General features: G+C 34.8%; 2 protein-coding genes across 3 annotated transcripts in view; both read left to right on the top strand.

Moving 5' to 3' along the window:
• The window catches only part of LOC111631531 (multidrug resistance-associated protein 4-like), a 58,491-nt gene extending 37,823 nt beyond the window's left edge, over window positions 1-20,668 (top strand). The window contains exons 18-31 of the mRNA XM_023375787.1: window positions 564-803; window positions 880-1,073; window positions 1,238-1,348; window positions 2,581-2,749; window positions 4,146-4,225; window positions 4,850-5,000; window positions 5,584-5,814; window positions 5,891-5,991; window positions 7,108-7,305; window positions 7,797-7,952; window positions 8,708-8,797; window positions 13,235-13,407; window positions 20,100-20,205; window positions 20,284-20,668. Of these exons, the coding sequence (XP_023231555.1) occupies window positions 564-803; window positions 880-1,073; window positions 1,238-1,348; window positions 2,581-2,749; window positions 4,146-4,225; window positions 4,850-5,000; window positions 5,584-5,814; window positions 5,891-5,991; window positions 7,108-7,305; window positions 7,797-7,952; window positions 8,708-8,797; window positions 13,235-13,407; window positions 20,100-20,205; window positions 20,284-20,586 (2,303 nt within the window). The 3' untranslated portion in view covers window positions 20,587-20,668. The remainder of the gene's footprint in view (window positions 1-563; window positions 804-879; window positions 1,074-1,237; window positions 1,349-2,580; window positions 2,750-4,145; window positions 4,226-4,849; window positions 5,001-5,583; window positions 5,815-5,890; window positions 5,992-7,107; window positions 7,306-7,796; window positions 7,953-8,707; window positions 8,798-13,234; window positions 13,408-20,099; window positions 20,206-20,283) is intronic.
• LOC111631526 (alpha-tocopherol transfer protein-like) lies at window positions 140-3,240 on the top strand. 2 transcript variants are annotated; one of them, XM_023375782.1, is made up of 6 exons: window positions 140-216; window positions 402-500; window positions 564-803; window positions 880-1,073; window positions 1,238-1,348; window positions 2,581-3,240. In XM_023375782.1, exons 2-6 carry the CDS (start codon window positions 404-406, stop codon window positions 2,767-2,769), a joined length of 831 nt encoding a protein of 276 aa, XP_023231550.1. In that variant the 5' UTR covers window positions 140-216; window positions 402-403; the 3' UTR covers window positions 2,770-3,240. The 2 variants fall into 2 exon arrangements, with proteins under 2 accessions (XP_023231550.1, XP_023231549.1); XM_023375781.1 differs by lacking the exon at window positions 140-216 and having other exon boundaries at window positions 249-500.
• Window positions 20,669-20,994: the final 326 nt, after the last annotated feature.

The raw sequence follows: 20,994 nt of genomic DNA, 5'->3' as shown, positions 1-20,994 counted from the left end.
CTTTTGAAATATAAAACCCACGTCAGCATTCATCTCAGAATCGAGTAAGTAATTTATTCTCTTCTGATTCCATTTAAAATTAATTTTTTATTTAACCTATATTTTGTATCAGAAATTTTTATTTATTAATGCTATCAGTTTAAATAATTAAACGAAAAAATCTCCTGCCAACCAGCCGAAAATACGGTAGTTTTAATGGCGGTGTGTTCTGAAAATGTAAGGTATTTCCTTTACCACCTGGCCACCTTTTTTGGGCCTACGATAATACACTTTTATACGTGTTTCTGAGCTTGATTTATAAATTAATGTATTACTGATAACTTAATTATTACATATTATTGTATTTAAAAGAGTGCATATCTTAAATTCTAATAAATATACTCGATATTTCCAACTTGCAGAAATGACTCTTGGAATATTCATTGATAACTCAAAGAACGAAAGCAGCAAATATTCGTGGAACGATGAAGATGTCCAAATTTTCAAAAACATGATAAGAAGTAAAATTTTTAACATATATATTGCCTGTTATAAATATTAAACTAATGTTTATTATTTTGCAGAAGAGCAAATAAATTGTCGCATGGACGACATATTCCTCTTGGGCTTCCTCAGAGCTCGGAAATTCGATAAAGAAAGGGCTATTAAATTATTAAAATCTTACTACTCAGCAAGAGAAAGTTACAAGGATATCTTTAAGGATTTCAATCCTTTGGCTGTAAAAGAATATTTAGATACGAAAATTTTGGGATATACTCGACAGACTGATCAAAAAGGACGAGTTATAGGATTTGGAAGATGCTGTACGTATTTACATTAAATATTTCGCTCTCAACTTGAATATAAAATTAATTTTTTTAAGTATTTTTCTTTATTTAGCTATGTGGGATCCTAATAAAGTTCACATTAAATCAGTATTAAAATGCACATTGATGATTTGTGACTTGAATATAAATGAACACGTAATGCAAGTCAATGGTTTAGTTTTGATCTTTGATGCTAAAGGCTTATCCTGGAGGCACATCGTTCAACTTACCCCAAACACTGTTTATTCCATCGCTTCTTTAATGTTTGTAAGTTATTCCTGTTACATGATTTGTAGAATATAAAATTAAAATATAATTTTTTTTTTACCTTAATCCCATACTTCAGTATGGAGTTTTCACTGAGCGAGGTAAGAATTGAACAAAGTCTATTTTTATCAATAATATTTACATCATATGTTTTAAACTTTTAGGGTTCCAGTCAAATTAGTTATAAAGAAATCCACATGGTCAATGTTGGAAAATTATTATACATCTTTCTGTCAGCGTTTATGCCATTTTTACCACACAAAATCAGGAACAGAGTAAGTAAATGAAATGATTTGTTTCTTTTAAGTAAATATCAATTATATTAAAATATTCAGCAACGAGTTGCGTAACTTTCCCGGCTGTTACGAGATTTTATTTTTAATATAACGTTTATATTATTAATCATAATAAATAACATTGTGTGTTGCGCTATCTATTACAATATTTCATTATAAATTTTTTTATATATTATTAATTACTATAAAATGACAAAAAGCTTAATTTTGAGGTGGAAAATGAGTTTTATAAAAATAATTGTAAATGACAATAATGAGTAAAATGTACAGTCTGTATCTTCTCGAAATACGACCCGTGATCCCCTCTATCTCTCTATTCTTTCGACTTTTAATCACCAAAATTTAATAGTATCAATGTCCTTTATACACATGTTACCATGCCAAATTTCGTCTGTAAATTATGTCTCCATTGAGAGATATTAAATAAAATAGACGTCAATACACACAGAGGGTCAAATTTGACACTATTCCAATACTTTACATTGTTATGTATACATAACAGCCAGTAAAGCAAAATTACATTGTTGACAACTTTCTAAGATTAAATTTAATTCTCCTCCCCTTTCGTTTCAATGAATGGCCTCACTGAACGAGTGCGTCCCTTATAAAGCACTCAACACAGTCATGTTGCACTCATGTAATTTCACAGTAACACCCACTATCGATATCATTCACAATTACTTATATACAGGGATAGATTTAGGGATGTGTAGGATGAAACTGCAAACCCTTACGAGGGATTTTCCCCCCAGTAAAGCTCGGTAATAGTGGATTTTTTTCTGCACCCCAGTAAAGATCTCCGGATCCACTATTGCTCATACACGTTATACTTGTGTTGATATTGATATTGTAATATAGTAATTACTGGGACATTTAATATTGATATGTACAGAAATTTTTTATAATTAAAAATCAGTTGTTTAAATTTTGTATGAAAACACAATTATTTTTCGTATAAAACCTGAGGAATTCACACTAATATTGTTTTCTTTATCGATAATAGCCGTTACTATAGTCAATCACCACCCAGTTTCCCCATTGTGAGCCTGGCCGAAACCATATTTGGCTTACTATAAAGAGAATCTCTTAGTACTTACATGGCGAAAAGAATTTTAAAAAAGTCATTACTACATTTGTGAATTTTAAATACTGTCAATATATTATTGTGTTGGAATTTCTTGATAAATTGATTCATTGAAGAATAATTTCAGATTCACCTCCACAACTCTGGAATGGAATCATTGCACAAGTTTGTTGATCCTAAGTATTTGCCTGTCGAATATGGAGGAGAATTGCCACCTTTGGATCCAACCGAATGTAATGACAGACTACTAGAGTACCAAGAATTCTTTGAAGAAAGCGAAAAATATTGGAACAAAAGTACAGTAGAAGCTCGTTAATCCGGAACCTAAGGAACCAGAATGGTGCCGGATTACCAAACATATTTGTATTTTTGCAAAATTCGCATTGCTGCTCATTTTCTATTAGTATACGCTGCTCTGTGATTCCAATTTGTTTACGTACGCTCTTTAATTAGTCTGTAAATGATACAATGCATGACTAAACTGTATTACTAATGATCGAAAATCCTACAAGAAGGTTTATGTTGTACAGAATCAACACTCGCAATGATTATGTACAGATATTTATTTTCTAGGCATTTGCTATATACATACGATTTACAGAAGTTTCATCGGCTATTTTCACAGGGTGCCAGATTACGGAATGCTTTTGGGTCTATCGCGTGCCGGATTAACGAACGTCTACTATAAATCTGGTATTCTTATAGGACAAGCGACTTTTGAAATATAAAACCCACTTGATGATTCACAATTAATTTTTTTCATCTATTTGTATCATTGATATTTCAGCCAATCTTGAACCTATGCAAGTACCCATAGGTATTCCATCCTTCTGGGTATAGAATTTATTTTCGAACTGAAAGTAGTTATTTTTAATTATAATTAAACATAATTTAACTATCCAACTATCCAATAACATTCTTATTAATGAATTTTCTATATCTTCTATTGTGATACTAGGATACATATTTACTATATCAAAAGATATTAATTTCATATACTGTATTTATTAATTGTAATATTTTTTAATCTTGTTAACAATTCATCTACATTTTTAATGCTATAATTAGACACTTCTAATAGATTTAATTTATTTTTTAAACATTTTAAAAATATTATGACGTCCAAATATATAAAATATTTGGACGTCAATCCTCTCCCAACCCTTGTCAGATTTTTGTTCGACTCGTCTTTCTCCCTTCTCCCTCTTCCCGCGTGGACGTCATTTACAGATCGTGCCTATGAATTGTTGTACTGTACATTATCCAGTGCGGGCACTCCCGTGTTTACAACAAAATATCAGCAACCAATCGTGTTCGTAAGTCCCGGAGGCGCCCGTACATATTTCTTCTATTTCGTATTTCTTAATTTGGCGACGCGTTCGATCGACACCAATAATAATTTAACTACTAGTATTTAATAGTTTAAATTATTTTCTAGAGTATGACGACTATTTCGTTTATTATTTATCAGTTTTGTAAATTACAGTGGTGAAAATTGTGTATTTATGTGACGAACAGTCGTATCTATTAAGTAATTTCTGCCTTTAAGTGTCACTGCGGACACACGTTCTATCCCCTTGAAAGACGGCGGTGTCTAGTAGTAATACGTCGTTGCTCATAATTATATTTATATTTATAAATTTCTAATGACGTACGATCTTACTTAAACCTTGTTTAATTTCTCCTTTATAGGTAAAATATTTAACAGATTTTCTAGAGACGTGGGCATAATTGACACTCAATTACCGATTACGAATATGAAAATTTTTATGGTAAGATTTATAATTTTTTAATAAATATATTCGAGTTTTACTTTTAATTTTAAAAATATGCGAGGAAGAAAGAAAGAAAACGCGAATTTGCTTCGGAATCTTACTTAAATCTGATTCATCTCGTAATAAACCGGAGTAAAGCAAATTTTCCGTCCGACGGAAATTTAGAAAAACGTAAAAGCAGCCTGGGAAGGGAATGGTTCGCTGCGTAAATTACAATTACGTAACGATGAGGCGGAAGGGTTTACGGAAACTAATTGCGTTTCGTTATCTAAGTAGGCTAAAGGGGAATTTTCCGGCGTATCGGCAGCCAAATTCTAAATGGCAATAACTTGTACTTTAGCTTATTTATTAAGGAGGAATCGATGGGGTATCGAGCTTTAGGTTTACTCTTCCTTTTTTTCAAAACGAAAATATCAGATTTATCGTGAAGAATATGTTATTACATTACTATTCCTTTAGGAAATTCGGTATATTTCATAGAAAAATTGGCATTTTGATATTTCGGATTTACGAATGCGCGTAGGAATCTCAAGATTTTTAAGAACTGCTAGTTTAATAAACACTAAATTGGCTTGTATTGAAGGAATTATTCACTAATTGTTATTTTATTTTCAAACCCAGTTCGTTTTCGCCTTACTCGGTATGTGTGTGGTGGAAGCCACGATTTGTCCCTACTTAATAATACCTTCGGTGGTTTTGGCCTTTGCCTTGGTCTTTCTCTGGACATTCTGTAAAAATACGTCCGTCGGAATCAACCGCTTTGAAGCTAAAAGTAAGTATTGTATTTCGATTTGCCTGTAATATATTTAAATTAAAAATCATATATTTTATGTTTAAAAATCACTTTTTTTTTCTGCTTTTACCACCCAACTGGTTTTGCGAGTCGTTTTTAAGAGAGCGGTAATAAACCAACACTCATTTCTCTTACGTTTGGTATCCTTAATTACTTTACTGAAAATAACTTTAAGTTCCGTGACAGTACGTGCAGATACGTGGACTGTACTATTACGCTATTGTTACCACAATAGCGTAATAGTACTGTATTGTGGTAACAAAGCGGGCATTTTATACAGTCGTATTATTAAACATTTTGCCAGTGATAAAAGCCAAGAAATATGGATGGTAAAGCGTAATTTATTATTTGAACAACTATGTGCGAGTGTTAATGTACAGTACTGTACGTATACAGTATTACGCGAACACGCTGTATCTAGTATTGAAAATAACAGCCTAAAGCGTAAAAAGTGTTTAGTTTTCTCAGAGAATTTATAGAATATCTTTTCGTAATACAATTATTGATTGGTCAAACGGTTACGTACGCTCTGGTTTACAAATATAAAATAATATTTATACAGGAAGAAGCCCTATTTTTAATCATCTCAGCAACACTTTGTCCGGATTATTAACGATAAGAGCTTGCGGTTGCCAAAGAAATTTCGAAAATATTTTAGATATTTATTTGAATAGGCATAGCTCTGTTTGGTTTCTTCTCGTCGCCGTAAACAAAACGATTTCGCTGTACGCTTTCATCTTTTCCTACCTACATCTGGCGATTACAATGGTGATAGTGTTCCTCCTACCTTCGTGTAAGTTAACTTATTAAACTCGTCCTTCCGTATTTACGTCGTCTTACCTTACTTATTTTAAAACTTTGCTTTTTAGCTACGGTGGGAGGAGAAATTGGCCTGGCAATTTCCTACGGTACAATCGTAGCCTTCAATTCCGTAATGTTGATGATAACTCTTGTCGAGGAGAAAAGTCAGGTAAATATTTTACGTTATCCGCTTTAACTCATATATTTTACAATATCACAATTTAATATTTATCTTAAATTTTAATATAATAATGAAAAATCAACCATTATTGTCTCGTGACACGGTCGCAATGCCGGACTGCTATTTTAAATCATATTTATTTAATTTAAAATATACGCTCTCCGTCTCAAATTATTACTGGTGTCTCGTCCCCGTACGACATACTTTTCCTTTAGACATAGAGTCGCGCAAATCGTTAATTAACTGCTTTCGGCGGAAAAGTTTTAAACAGAAATAATGTGACTTTCGGTTTGCGTGGAAGTTTGTATATAGTTAATCGAGGGTTTCCGCATCTGGTCTCCTCTTTCGTCTGTCTAGCTTATTTCTCGACATTTAGAAACGACGGTAGGAATTTACAGGATTCTAATTTTTTTAAATAGTAACCCAATAATTAATTATTGTTAAATACGTAAAACTTGGCGACTAACAGAATTAATAGTCGCGATATAACTTAATATCAACGCGCGAGCGATGGAGAGAGAGCCGAAACTTAGCCTATAAGCTGATGGCGCGTAGAAGCAAGAATCCGCTCTCAACAAAACAATAGTTTCCACGTCACGGTCTTAATTATATCGACAGATCGTGTTCTCCGCTTTGCACTATTTCATCCGGTCCCGGAAAACTAAAGCTCGGACACGTCGACTCGATTCTCTACCGGCGTCTTACCTCGAAATGCCTTCTTGCCGTCTTATAAAGTCCTACTATAGCGCTTCCACTGTTTTCTGACGATTACCGAATGAACCGAATACATTCTTCCAACACACGATTAAGGCCGACGTTAGAAGTTTTCGGCCATTCGGAAAAGCCCACAATTTAAAGGTGTTATCGCGCCTCCGTGGCCTTAATACGATCGGAATCGATTATTTCCAAAGAGCATTATAACAATTTTTGCGCGTTATAAATTGTAAAGAATTTATAAAATATAATATTTTAATTTAAAACTAGACTTGATTTAAAATATAAAATTCTGTTCGTTAATAAGAACTAGCAGCCTACATCGATATTAATAGAGAAAATAATTTGGATTTTGAAAAGGAAATAATTATGTTGTCAAATATATTTTAGATGATGTCTATAGAAAACGTATACAAATTTAATGAGGCATTACCTAAAGCCATCCGCCCGAGCAAAGGGCAGAGTGATCTTCCCGCCGACTGGCCCGCCCACGGTGCTATTAAGTTCGACAACGTCTGCCTGCGATACTCGAATAACGAAAATCCCGTACTGAAAAATTTAAATTTTCTCATCGGGTCCGGAGAAAAGGTAAATAACAGCGTTTTTTTCCGTTTTAAATGAAAAATCGTACAGTTACGAATTTTATAGCGCGTGGATATTTTAATGGGAAAATTACCCGGAGTACTTTTCTTACACCATGTAAGAACGTCCCGACTTTAAAACATTTAAAATCCGCTAGCCCCTTATACCGCCCGAAAGATAAAAGAAAGCTGCCACTCGATATTTTCACCGATTAAATCGCAATCGATGGTAACGGTAACGTTGCTTCAAAAGTCACTGGAAAATAATAATACTGTATATACTCTATAATAAAGTATACCGCGCAGTCGTTACTACTATTACAATTATATTTTTTTTTTTTTTGTACCGAATACGAAATTGAATAAAATTATTTGTTCCTTCGTTAAGGGGGAATATTGCGCCGATGTCTGTTTTCCGAGAAGCGAAATTCCGCGTTTCGATTAATTAAAAAAATACTATTTTTAAAATTATGTACAAATGTCTTTATTCGATTCAAGATCGGAATCGTGGGAAGAACGGGAGCGGGAAAGAGTTCGTTAATAGCGGCTTTGTTTCGTACGACGGAACCCACGGGATCGATCTTCATCGACCACGTTAACATCGGAGGTGTCGACTTACATCATTTGAGAAGTAAACTTTCTATTATTCCTCAGGTAAATTACTTACGAGGTTTTAGAAATAAAAGCACAACGTTGTTTTATCTACGTTACGTAATTGTAAAATTGCGATTTGTTTTAACCCGCGCGTTAATAACGGCGAAATTCCCTCTGACCGATACACCAGGGAAATGCGTACAGCCAGTCTTTAAACTTACGTTTCGTATCTCAACCGCCGTTCTAACGTCGATAATGTATTCGGTTATCTCGTTTAGAGACCTTCCCGTCAATACGAAATACGATTACTTTTATTAATAAATTATTTCGAGTAAAGGTAAATTAGTAAATGCGCCATCCGTAATGGTTAAAGTAAAAAAAAAAACAAAGTTGGAGTAAGGTTAGCAGGGTTTATTAAACGTCATTACATTGTTTATATTCTAGTTATTTTCATGCAGATAAATTTATAAAGGTAAGATATAGGTGTAAGTACCGTTTACTGAAATCATCGATCGGCCTTCCGTCGTCTTCCATCCAAATAACCAGTACCGTCCTTTACGTTATTTCGTTTCTTAAACTAATTAATGTTTCGAGTGAAACGTTTCCATTGAAATCATATTACGTATAAGGAGTTAAGCGGTGACGGAGGCGTGCCAAACCGTATAAATAATTACAAAATCGTGTCATTCTTATAACTAGCCGCGGGATTTGTAGCGGCCACGCGTCCTAGATTCGCTAGTAGTTTTAAATAAACTTTTTATTTCCCTAAAATATTTACCGTTAGTATTTTCAAAATGCTCTTGTGACGTTTTCAGGTTCCCTTACTGTTCGGTGGTTCTTTACGAAGAAATCTCGATCCGTTGAATGCGCACGGCGATACCTCTTTATGGAAAGTTCTGGACAGCGTAAGTCGCCTTGTTTTTCCTTCACTTACGATTTCTGTCTTCATCAATTTTAACAACTTCCAGCTGACGTAACCTTAATAATCGTAATATACGCGTACCGCCTATTCTTTTTCTAAATGTTATCTTTCTTCTGCGCTGTTAGCGTTTTTTCCGCATATAGAAATTGATGAAATGTAGAACGATCGCTGGTATCTTTACGCGGTATTGCACTAGCGTCTTTCGTAAATGAGTCAAATATAAAGTCACTTTACAATCGTAAAGTTGTTTAAATGTCATTTCGGCGTTCTGTCTAAAAATCGACTTCCTTATCACAATTCGGCGTCGTTGCAATTGTTATTAAACCTGCAATTGCGCCGTGACAGTTTACGGTAAAAAGTATTTAATGCTTGAAATTGAGTGGTCATTTTGTTTTCCCTGGTGTACGTATTGTCCGTATTGTTTTACCCATATTGGCCTTTTGTCTCCGGATGAAACGTCGCCCAATGACTAAGTTTGTGTCTACGTAGTCGCGTTTTTAAACGTTTCTTTCCAATATCTCTTTTAAAAGTGCATATTTTGTCACCGTACTCTCGATTTTTATTCAACGTCGTCTTCCAAAGTGAAAAATTAGGTCCTATTTTTCTCACGTTCCAAATGGGTAAATACGATCGACGGTCAACTTACACGGGTGACCGTTGGTAGAAACTGTGATACAACTTCTATATATAATTTGCCGAATCAAGAAAATATTATTTAACCGGATGTCGGCTAAAACATTATCCACCAGTGAAAACGTATTCCTGTAATCCATCGGTTTCAGTTTTATCATCCCACGTTTCCCTTAAATCGGCTTTTTACAGCCAGATAAATGAGGCCTAAGCACCAAAAACAAATTGTATAACAACTTTTTAAATTACCATTCGTTTAATTTCATACGAAATGTAACTCGATTCGGTTCATTGCTTTTTGTGGGTTACGACCATAACGGGGATGTTGCGCGGAAATATTCGGATAAAAAAAGTCAAGAATTAAGTGAAAGACACGAGTAATTTTTTTTTCGTGAACGGTTAATTGGCTTAATATAAATAGATTAATTTAACGGGAAAAATTTCATCTTAAAAATGAAGTTTACTCACTGAACTGACAAAATAATCTTTAAAAATTTTTCTCTTTCTCGCTCTCGCTGTTCTTCCACGATGATTATCACGTTTCTCGACAGACATTTTTCTCTCTGCCTGTTCGTAACTCGGGCGCACCTTATTTATCAATAATTACGCTGCGCAATAGACACGAACACTTTACCACAATATCGATTTTTTCTCCAGCAATTTTAATTCGGTTTTTAAATATTTTTATTTGGAAAGTAAAATTCCAAACGCTAAACAAGCCCTCTTAAAAGACTATAATTAAAATTAATTCTTCATTCGCAAGCTTGTGTCTGGAGTATTTTCATAAACAGTATTGTCTGCAGTAAGGTTTTCATAAGTATGGATTTAACGAATAAGCATTGTCGCCTAGCAATACAAAAGTGTAATATTTGTCAAAGTGCATTTTCATTCCTTGGCATATCGAAAGTATTTGTTTCCAAACGTTTGCAAACACTCGAAATAAAAATATATTCCTTCTTCCCTTCCCTTTCCGAAAACTCCGATGTCAATAGCGATAAATCTATAATTTGCATCCGCTAGTCCTTGTAGCACAATGGGAAAAACATCGTATGTAGTTACTGTAAAGTGTTCCAGAATATCGCGAATACCTAATTTGAATACCTTTATAGTCGCTGCACCTTAGCAATCGAGAAAATTCTCCTTTTAAAAAAATTCAAATAGTCACTACTGTATTTTCAAATTTTCAGTAGAAAGCGGAGCCATAAGCTTACTACCAAAATCATTCCATACGCAAAGCAAACTTCATACGGCCTACTATTTATTCTATTTTGGTGTGTGAAATTGGGCGAAATGAGAAGCTCGGCGCTCTAAATGATATTCCAGTAGAACGAAATACGTAACGATAATAATTCGATGAATTTTTACATTTTATTTCAGCTGTAAAAAACAAATGGAGAGGTTTAAGAGATACGTATCGCGAAGAATTATATAAACTCTGGCAAAACAAATCTGGAGATGAAGGTGGATCGCCGAAGCAGTCTTCGTTACCTTATTGTAAACGCCCGACGATTTTGAAACATCGAGTTTCCTCTCGAAAATTACAAAGCGGTATTCTCGACATTGGTGACAATAAATTCACCGAGAATCCAATACGTAGTCGTCGAACGAAACACGTAATGACGAAAAGGGTAGAGAAGTAAAACGAAAAAAATATAAAGCAGACACTGTCGAGAGACTTTCGTAAATTCAACAACGAAACTAACAAAATATAAACAAAAAGCGGAGGCATGGCGGACAGAAAATGAAGATAATGGTTACCGCTTTCTCACTTGTTTATTGCTAAACCCTATAAAACTCCAGAGGAGAGGAAACTACGGCAAGTGTTTTGCGACGAACAAACGTTTGGACGTGTCGTCGCTTCGAATCCACCGCACGTATAGAATGTCTTCCAGTCTTCAATGACATAAATGATCTCTTCTTCGGAGCATTCCGTGTCCTCCGACAGCTCGTCACAACGAATCTGGGAAAATGTTCTCAATTCTCAAACTACTCAACCAGAGAGCTCTACTACTAGCAATCGGACTTAATTCTTTTTGTCTATCGACCCTACGCATTAATAAAACTGAAACTCTTTTCATTTTTTTTATTTTCTTCAAATAAAAGTGTTACCTACGGTGTTTGGTTTCGCCAATCGTAACACAAAATAAAATCTAATGTAGCAAAAATAATGTATTCTCTTACCCGAATATCACTGCCGGTCTTTCTTCTAGCGAAATGCATAAACGATAGTTTGACTGTTCGCGAATCCTTTCTCGAATTACATTTAAAATGTAAAAATATTTCCGACGACATCATACAATGCTCCGGAAATTTACTGTTTGGTCGCTTCGATAATTCTCTGAACAATCCGCGATGTTACTACTCGTGACATAAACAAAGTGTTTACGTATTCACTTTTTTAAAATGTAATAAATCTAATAATAATGCTTTGATAAAGAGAGTTTTAAAAAAGAAAAAAAAATCGTCAATACACTCTTCTGCCTTGTTAACTCCTATTCACTGACGACAATGGTTTGAATTTGCATTCAAAGCATGCACCCCGTTTGCGGGAAAAATCTGACAAATTTATCAGAAAGGATATTCGTCAGAATGCGCATCCAATCGTAACCGTAATCAAATTCGTTACATTTCGCGCGAAATGCTTGTGTTTGCAGTGTAACTAGTGACTTACATTTTACAGCGCAAATTGTCCTTAATACTTTTTTATCTTTGTCGAAAATATCAAAATATAAACGGCCAGCGTACTATTACATCGAATCTTCTTTTTTTATAACTAATTTATATATATATATATATAGAGAGAGAGATTAGTATAGATTATATATATATATATATATATATATAAATGGACATGTATGTCCCTATATTTCACTTTTTCGCCAAAACTACACATCGCACGTGAATGGTGTTTGTATGTGGTAGTAGTCCCAAGTCTCCATTCGAGCATAGGGGTGGTTGCGTCTCGATAGCTATAAGGGTGCGGGAGATATGGGGTTGAAAGTGGTTGAAAGTGGAAGATTTTCGATTTCGATTTTAAAAATGTTCGAACCGTTTTAAATTCGAATTTGTTCGATTATAAAACGATTGTAAACGTTCCAGAAACGTTGAAATTTGTTCGTTTGACTAAACGTAAAAATTCTCTAATTAGTCTGGAAACGGGGGACCTAATTCTTGCATTTTGTGAAAACGGGTAAGATTAGCTATAATGTAGTTATCTTAATCTTCACTATCGTTACTTTTTGCCCAGCGAAGCGGGTCCTTGCAGCTAGATTTATATAAAAAATACAAATTTTTCAACAACTCAATTAGCGTTAGTATTAAACGAATTTTTCATTAAGTATTCACTTTGCTCGCTATTTGTTCGACTCTCTCCGCTAACTTTTATTTAAGCTAGTGAAATATGGCATATATATATATTTTAAGTAATTAAGTATCCAGTTTTTAAATTACACACTTCATTAGTACTGAATTTTCAATTTGGTTCCAATTCATTCTGCTTACTTCTGTCTTTCAGTTTAATAGGGATTCTTAGAAGCTTTTTACGCGCTTGGCCAGTGGTTAATTGTAGTCTATACACAGTGCCTGTGTATTGGTTATTCTTCCTGCTAAAGGCGTTTCGAGTTCTCGCGTTCAATACTCTATTCACTACACGTTAACGATATAGCCTAGCGATTTCATTCTATTTTCTTCTCATTACAAATCTTCGCACGCATCGAGGGTTGCTCGTACGTAAACGTTTTTTTTTTCAATTGTATTTGTTATTTATTTATATTTGACTTTATATTCAAAGGTTGGTTTGAAAGAAGTTGTTGGAAAATTATCCGGAGGTTTAGACTCGGAGTTAACAGAAAACGGAGGTAACTTCAGCGTAGGAGAAAGACAATTGATATGTCTGGCTAGAGCTCTTCTTTCCCGAAATAAAATTATCGTAATGGACGAAGCGACGGCTAATGTCGACAAGCAGTAAGTACCGAATGGTGTAAATAGTGGTTTATCGAGGGTACGTGACAAATTTGACTGTCTCCATAAAAGATATTACATGGCACATACCCACTGCGTAAACGTCATACGGGACTAATTACGGTCGCTGGACGCACACCCTTTTTAGCCTTTATATCCTCCGAGAGGAGACTGCATTAAGCCGTGTTACCCGCATCGTTAATGTTTCTGTACACCAGTGTTTTTTAACCTATGGGTCGCGATCTCCAGGAAGGTCGCAAAGCCTTACACGGGGGGCCGGGGGTAAAAGAAAAAGACAAATGTTTGTAGGTCGTACACTACAATAAAAAATGTACGATTTCAGTCTGAAGGCTGCGCTTGTTTATTTTACACTGTAAAATAAACCCGAAAAACAAATTGTACTGTAAAATTTACAGTACAGTTGGTTTTTCGATCGATATTTAGCTCTCAACAGAAAGAAAATTAAATACATAGTTTTTAAAATCACTGACATAGTTTTAATATGGCCCTGGGGTTGCCAGAATTTTTAACTTGTAAAGGGGTCGCGTTTCCAGAAGGTTGAAAAACACTGCTGTACAATGTATCGCTACACAGAATGTCGTGCAAATAAATGATTTCTCGAAGCCACAAGAGTGCGTAGTGGCGGCATTTGGTATCGTTGTTTTTACAGAAATGTTTTGCAAATATCGCGAAACGTTACCGCATCAGATTTGGTGGCATTCGGACTAAATGCGTTTATTACCGTCGGGTGTTGTATTGAAAGTCGATGGTTTATAATATTGTAAAGCCTATCGTAATAAATATTCACAGAATTATTAGCAATTTCTATAATCATTATTTGCACGGTAATAGTGCTTTGAATAAGATGAATTCGTACCGAATTAATGCGTAATTCTAACTGTAACGAGAGCATCGAGAGTTCGAAACGTCCAAAATTTAAAGTTAAAAATTTACGTAACGTACAAAAGGCGTAAAGCAAAACAGTAAGAAGGGTAGTAAATATGAGTAGAAAAGAAAGTAGATTGGTTGAAAAGTATGAAAATCATATTTAGCAATTATATGCCGTATATGAGGGTGTCCTTATATGGAGAAAAATATTTTTTCCAATTTTTAAACGCATATCCCTTCATTCTTTTCAAATAACTAAGACTTACATACGAAATATTGATCCCCTACGATAACGATAACCCGTGCCGACTAAGCCTAAAAGTTTTTATAAAGTCATTTTTGACTATCACTCGACTACATCATTGTAATACATACATACATGACTAGATCATTAAATAATTGGGTAAATAAGGAAATCAGACAACAAAGAATAATATTTAAAATTTGTATAATGTAAATTATTGTGGATATTTTTTTTCAATGTCTCCTTTTGTACAGTCCTGATACAGTTTTCTGTGTTCTTGCACACAGCGCAAAAGAAACTGCTTGTTCTTCGTCTTGCGGTAATTAACTCATGAAAATCTTGCACTAATTTAACAGCTCTTTCAGCTGTATCATTCACCGTCTCCAGAGAAAAAACCTTTCTTTTAGCTCGCGCAATAGAAGCGTTTTCTTCCCACGAAGAAACGCTTTCCCGAAGGAAACTACTTTCAATTTTTAACCTAGTAAACAGATTTTTGCTCTTCCTACACACAAAACAATCCGAGGATTTTCCTGAAACAAAAAGTGGGTATAGTTTAAATAAGATATAATTAAAGTAGGAAAAAACACGTAGTTCTACATACCATACAAAGAGCTGGCTATTTCTTCTTTCGAGGGAATAAACCTTTTCTCGAAATCGGATATACTTTCCCCTTTCAATTTAGTTACTATTTTTATCTTGGCTGTTTCGTCGACTAAATCATCGAATAGCGATAATATGGCTGTTTCCTGGGATAAGTACCGCAAGTGTCGACAAAACTTAGTCAAAGCTGCCCGGGAAATTAATTTTTCAACCTTTTCGTATTCTTTTAATGTTTTTAAAAAGCACAAATCCCGATACGGCGCCTGTACTGCCAAACCCCATCCAAGCCAGGGTTTATCGTAAACTGTTACAATAAATAAGCAAACGTCTCGTAATGCTCGTTTGTCCTCGGCGTACATTCTGAATTGGGACTGCAGCAAACATACTTTCAAAAGAGTAAATAGCTATCCGCTTTACTCGATGCATTGCACCCGGAGGCCCGATTTTAATTTTTTTCTTTGTCTGCCACCCCAAAAAAATGATAGCTAACTCGACTAATTCGCGATAATCAACTCTCACGATAGATTTTTTTAAGTTCTCTCGCATGGAAAGATAACAATTGATGAATTTCCGCGTCATTGAAATGTTGTTTTACAAAATCAATGCACATTTGTATGTTCGTAGAATCAATGCTTTTCCAAGAGTCTTTAATTTTTTTCAATATCGGAATATCGGGGCTGTTAGTAACTTTGGGGGTTTTTGTTTCAAATACACTTCTTAACACTAGCTCATATATATGATGGCGACAAGCGAAGAGTAACGGCTCTCTTTCTAGCTTTTGTTCTAAAAGCGCACGAGCTGCATCTAAGCGTCCCGTATTGGACGCTGTTGTGTCACAACACGTTATTTGTACCTCGTCATTTAAATTTCAATCGTAGAGCGCATTCGAAACTGCTTGGGCTCGGTGTTTACCAGAACAACTGTCCGGTATTGGTACGGCAAGCAGTCGTTCCCTCTCTCCGAATGAAATAAGAATCGGTAATCGCTCTTCTTTAAAACTTCTAACGTTTAAGCCAGGTAACAATTTGCCATTCTAATGAACGGTGACTGCTTCTGACACATTATCCCGAAAATCGGATTTTATGGCTTCTACTCTGTCTTTCCTCACTTGTGTCCGAATCCGTGGAAGTGAAGATTTGTCGATTGAAAATTCATCGATACCGAGCCCTTTGCTTCCGCTGTAGCGTGAAGAATATAAACGGAATCTCTAATGCTCAACTTTCATCTGTCCAAAGCTGCGACTTGTTTAGGCGTAATGAAATTTTTCTTCCTCTTTTTACAGTTCTGTTCAGACGGCGCGGTATTCGATTCCCGAGAAAAAAGCTCATCCAGACTATTGTCAGATATATAAGAAATATCGTATAATTTCCGGAGTGGTGATAAATCGTGCAATATTGAAGAAGTCGATGCGGCCTTTATACAAGTATTTTCTCTCTACTTCTATTTTTCTTCGCCTCGCTTCTTTTTCGGCCAATTTTTTTTATTTACACCGGCCAAGCGGCCCGGACGCCCCGGTTTTCTCCGTTTCTGTAAGAATTTTTTATCTTCCTCTATTGTCGTACGTTCGAGGGCATCGGCGTGTGCGCTATCAAAGAACTTATCTAAATCTATTTGGAAAGTTATCTGGCGGCGCTTATAAAAATCTCGAGTTTTCCTACTGTTTTTTGCCACTGTCTCCATACGTGATAAAGATCCACCAATTTCTCGACACAGTTACGTATAGATTTTGAAGGTAATCTAGGTTTTTCCCAAAATACGATACACTCGCGTATTCCAAGACTGGCGCTTCCACTCGCAGTTAATTTAACTTGGCGAATGTTAAAAAACAAATCTGCGAGTACTTGCCCATTTGACGGTAATTTCGCACCCGTGATTTGATGGTTTATGTCTCCGACTAAGAAAATACGTTTTTTAGCGCTTCGAAATCCACCGACGTCTTCGAAAAATAAAACTACGCGTGTTAATAGCCGCATAAACTGTGTTAGAATGGCGAACAAAACGGATACGCGCCACTTCTCTAGCGCAGCGTGTATGGAGGTGATTCGATGCGAGTCGGCACGGGTTCTAGCGACCAAAATGAGCCGAAATTTATTGCGCGAGTATTTAAGGGTAAAATAAACGAAAGTAGGCCATACGCGTTAGGAAAAAAATATTCGAAAAATAAGGGACACCGTACTGTATAGCCTATATATACTTTTCATAATTATGATAAATTGGTATTAAACAGAAGTATCATTTAAGCGGTGGTTAGATGCATACGTTATATTTGCCAAGAAAAACTGTTGAAATTATTTAATTAAATTTAACCGAGTATTTATCTTTCAAACAATTATTCCGATTGTAACGATTAAACGACGAAATTAAAGTAATCATTCTAAGAATTGATTATTAATTTAATTTACAGTTATGAATAAGTTGATAAAACTAATCGATTGAGAATTGTTTTCATTTCCCAAGAATAATGTTCAGAAATAAAACACAAATACTTAAAAAGTCTGGATTTAAAACAACTTCTTGTCCAGACGTTTTATTTTAGAATCTGAGTAACAATCGAGTATATACAATACACGTAATAATCGAGATTACATTTCTACTTTGCATCCATTGGAATAACTATTAATTTGTCACTAAAACATCGACATGGGACTACCGCGTTACATTTGTCGAAAATAAAAAGTGTACAGTACATTAGACTGTGTTGGAAGTAGCGTTTCTTTTACGGTTACGCGTTAAATATTGTAATGAACACAGATTATAATTAAAACAAACTTTCGTGTCTCGAGAATACAAAATGAAACAGCCGTCACTTCTAAAAGAATTTAAAAATTATTCTCTTAATAAACTAAAATGAAAAAAAATCTAGCAACGAGATTTCAAACTGGTTATCTGTTAGGATATTCTATTTAAAACATATCCTAAATTATGAATTATTATTAAATAAAATATAAAAAAACTTAACTTTGAAGCGTGACTCACCATTTAATTTAAAGGCTATTAATTTCATTAACTTAATGCTGATAAAAAAAGGATAAAAAATCCCCCCGAATAGAGACACCAGGGACGAGTTTTATAAAAAAGAAAAAAAATGCGAATGCTAATGACCAGTTATTTATTGTGACACGGTCACAATGCCGGGCTGGAATTTTTAATCGTATTTTTAATTTATTTAATTTAAAATATATGCTCTTTCCCTCAAATTTGTAGTGGCTTGCCCCGTACTTTTCCTTTAAGAATAGAGTCGTGCCGGTTATCTATTAACTGCTTTTGGGGGTAACGCTTCGAATCGAAATAACGTGACTTTCGGTTTGTATCGAAAGTTTGTATACAGTTAATCCGAGTCTCCCGCCCTTAGGGTTTTCATATCTGTTCTCCTCTTACGTCTGTCTAACTCCTTTCTCGAGATTAAGGAAAGACAAACGGACGGACGGACGGATGGCAGTAGGAATTTATAGGCCTACAATTATTTTCAAATCGCAGCCCAATAACGAGTAAAATCTTCATTTTCATTAGGTCTGATCCTACTCGAGATATGACACGCGACCCCCTGTCTTTCCACCCCTCGGCCTTTGACTACCAAAATTTAATAGCATTATTCTCCACAATATTCAAACCTCACCCAAAAATTTCAGAAATTTGTTACAAAAAGACGAGAGTTATTGATCTTTTAATCGGCTAAACAAAACCGTACCCCCGGAAACACACACACATTAGCATCCATGAGTACAGAAATAATACTTAATTTTTTGCATTTTCGACGTTTCGAGGTTTCCCAGTGTAAAAATGTAAAAATCTTGGGGGAAGTCATTTTGGACCGATCGCCATACCTTTCCTTTATTATAAATAAAAGAATCGAGAAAGTAATAATCGAGAACCAAGTACAAAACAAAAGAAAATAATGCTTCTGTCCCGTAGTTCTATGAGGTGACCTTCCGTTACCTAAGTTAAATTAACTGTAATTCGTTCATTGCCTAAAAAATGCAGTCTGATAAACTAGGTTTCTATAACAAGCCGATTAGACCCTGTAAATTAATTTCATTGTGGAATTTTTACTGTAATAATTAAATGGAAATAATAATAAAAAACTGTAGAGGAGAAGGTGGTATTATGGAATCACCCCATTTCGAACTGATAATAAAGGCGAACTGTAGCGGAATGTGGCTGAACTGAACTAGGCAGACATCCATAGCAAGGGGAAAACCCGTTTCTTTCCATAAATGTGGGTGTAGTTATGATACCTTGTTTACAATTCACTAAAATGTAATTGGGGTTCCATAATACCACCTTCTCCTCTACTATTGTAAAGTGTAATCGATACTTCACTCCAGGGATAGTCTTTTTGAGTCCATATGCGATATACTGTAGTGAGCGTAATAAAGGTAAAAATATTTATGCGTGCCAAATTAATAAACTTCGATAATTGATATTTAAAAAAATGAAACGAATGTGCTTTAATTAGAATGATGAAAAAGAGATCGGGGATAAACCAAACAGCCAGGCGATAAAGCCAGGCTGTTTGGTTTATCCCCGATCCCCCATGTGCCAGGCGATAAAGCGAAATGGCGTGTGATTTCTTCGGATGCGCCCTTTCGGGCACGCCTGGCACAGGTTGGCCAGCCCTGCTCTATTCGCTCTACACAATATGAAAGTCGTATTTATTCCAATGATTGACCTTGCCGTTTAAAATAAGAAGGCGTGTTAGCGAAGCGCCAAAAACCATAAAGTTATCTACGCGGAAGCTATAAAAGATGGAAACTCGAAACAAAAAGTTCGATCGGCCGAGTTAAATTTCGGGAAACTGTAGCTTATTCAATTTGATGAAAAACTATCCAGACATTAGGGACTAGGTCATAATAGAAGCACGTTACAGTAAATTGTTTTAATTTATTTTAAAAATTCCATAATAACTGTTCTTGTCAAATCATTTATGTCGCGTATCTAAAATTGTTTTTCATTTTATTTACAGAACTGATTTATTAATACAAAAGACAATACGAGAAAACTTTTCTTTCTGCACTATCCTTACCATAGCCCACAGGGTTCAATCTATTATGGATTCGGATAGAGTCATGGTAAGTGAAATTTCATAATGGTTTTTGTTTTCAAGCTAAACTTAAGGTTCGAGTAATTGTAAATAATCACGAATTCAGGTTCTAGAAGAAGGACGAATTCGAGAATTCGATAAACCGTGCAAACTTCTAGAAAATAAAGACGGTATATTTTACAATATGGTGCGGATGTCGGGGTTAACGGCCACGAAATGTTTACGTAATGTTCAAGAAAACACCAATAACAATATCCAAATAACGAAAGAAGTATCCATAAAGACAGAAGAACAATACCAGCAATTTGTTTCGGCAGAAAAACTCCTTAGGTTAAAACGAAATAATACCGAATACGCAGGAAATCGCTCAAATAATTTGAGCCAGTGCCGAAAAGTCACTCATTTATAACAATTTTATAATATTTAGTTAAAAATTTTTAAATCTCCCGACCACGTGTCCTCACGGATGAAATACGCGCGGCATTTAAATTTACGTTAAACTTTTTTTTTGTAAAACTTCCTGAATAAATTATTTCCTTTCGTCTTAAGTTACGGCATTAGAATCATTGTAAGGTTACTTCTATATAAATATTTTTTTAATTCGCGCAGTTTTTGTCGATTGAATATTGTTCAAGCTTTTTAAATATATTCAAACTGTCGATTATCAAAAATACGAATTACTAACTTATCAATATATCCATATTTTACATCAGATATGATTGTTAAATGAATACGTAATCTTATATATTTGACGAGCGAATAAGAATTTATCCGTCCAATATCTCTGAAATTAAGAATCTGCTTAATGAGATATTGT

This window comes from Centruroides sculpturatus, unplaced genomic scaffold, assembly GCF_000671375.1.
Source record: "Centruroides sculpturatus isolate CEXI.00-Female unplaced genomic scaffold, Cexi_2.0 scaffold412, whole genome shotgun sequence".
Taxonomy (NCBI): domain Eukaryota; kingdom Metazoa; phylum Arthropoda; class Arachnida; order Scorpiones; family Buthidae; genus Centruroides; species Centruroides sculpturatus.
This window is presented reverse-complemented; position numbering and strand designations above follow the sequence as displayed.

Coding starts and splice junctions, on each gene's coding strand:
- LOC111631526 (XM_023375782.1), top strand. CDS start 404: ATGACTCTTGGAATATTCATTGATAACTCAAAGAACGAAAGCAGCAAA. Junction 501..563: donor TTTCAAAAACATGATAAGAA/GTAAAATTTTTA, acceptor ATTATTTTGCAG/AAGAGCAAATAAATTGTCGC. Junction 804..879: donor TATAGGATTTGGAAGATGCT/GTACGTATTTAC, acceptor TTCTTTATTTAG/CTATGTGGGATCCTAATAAA.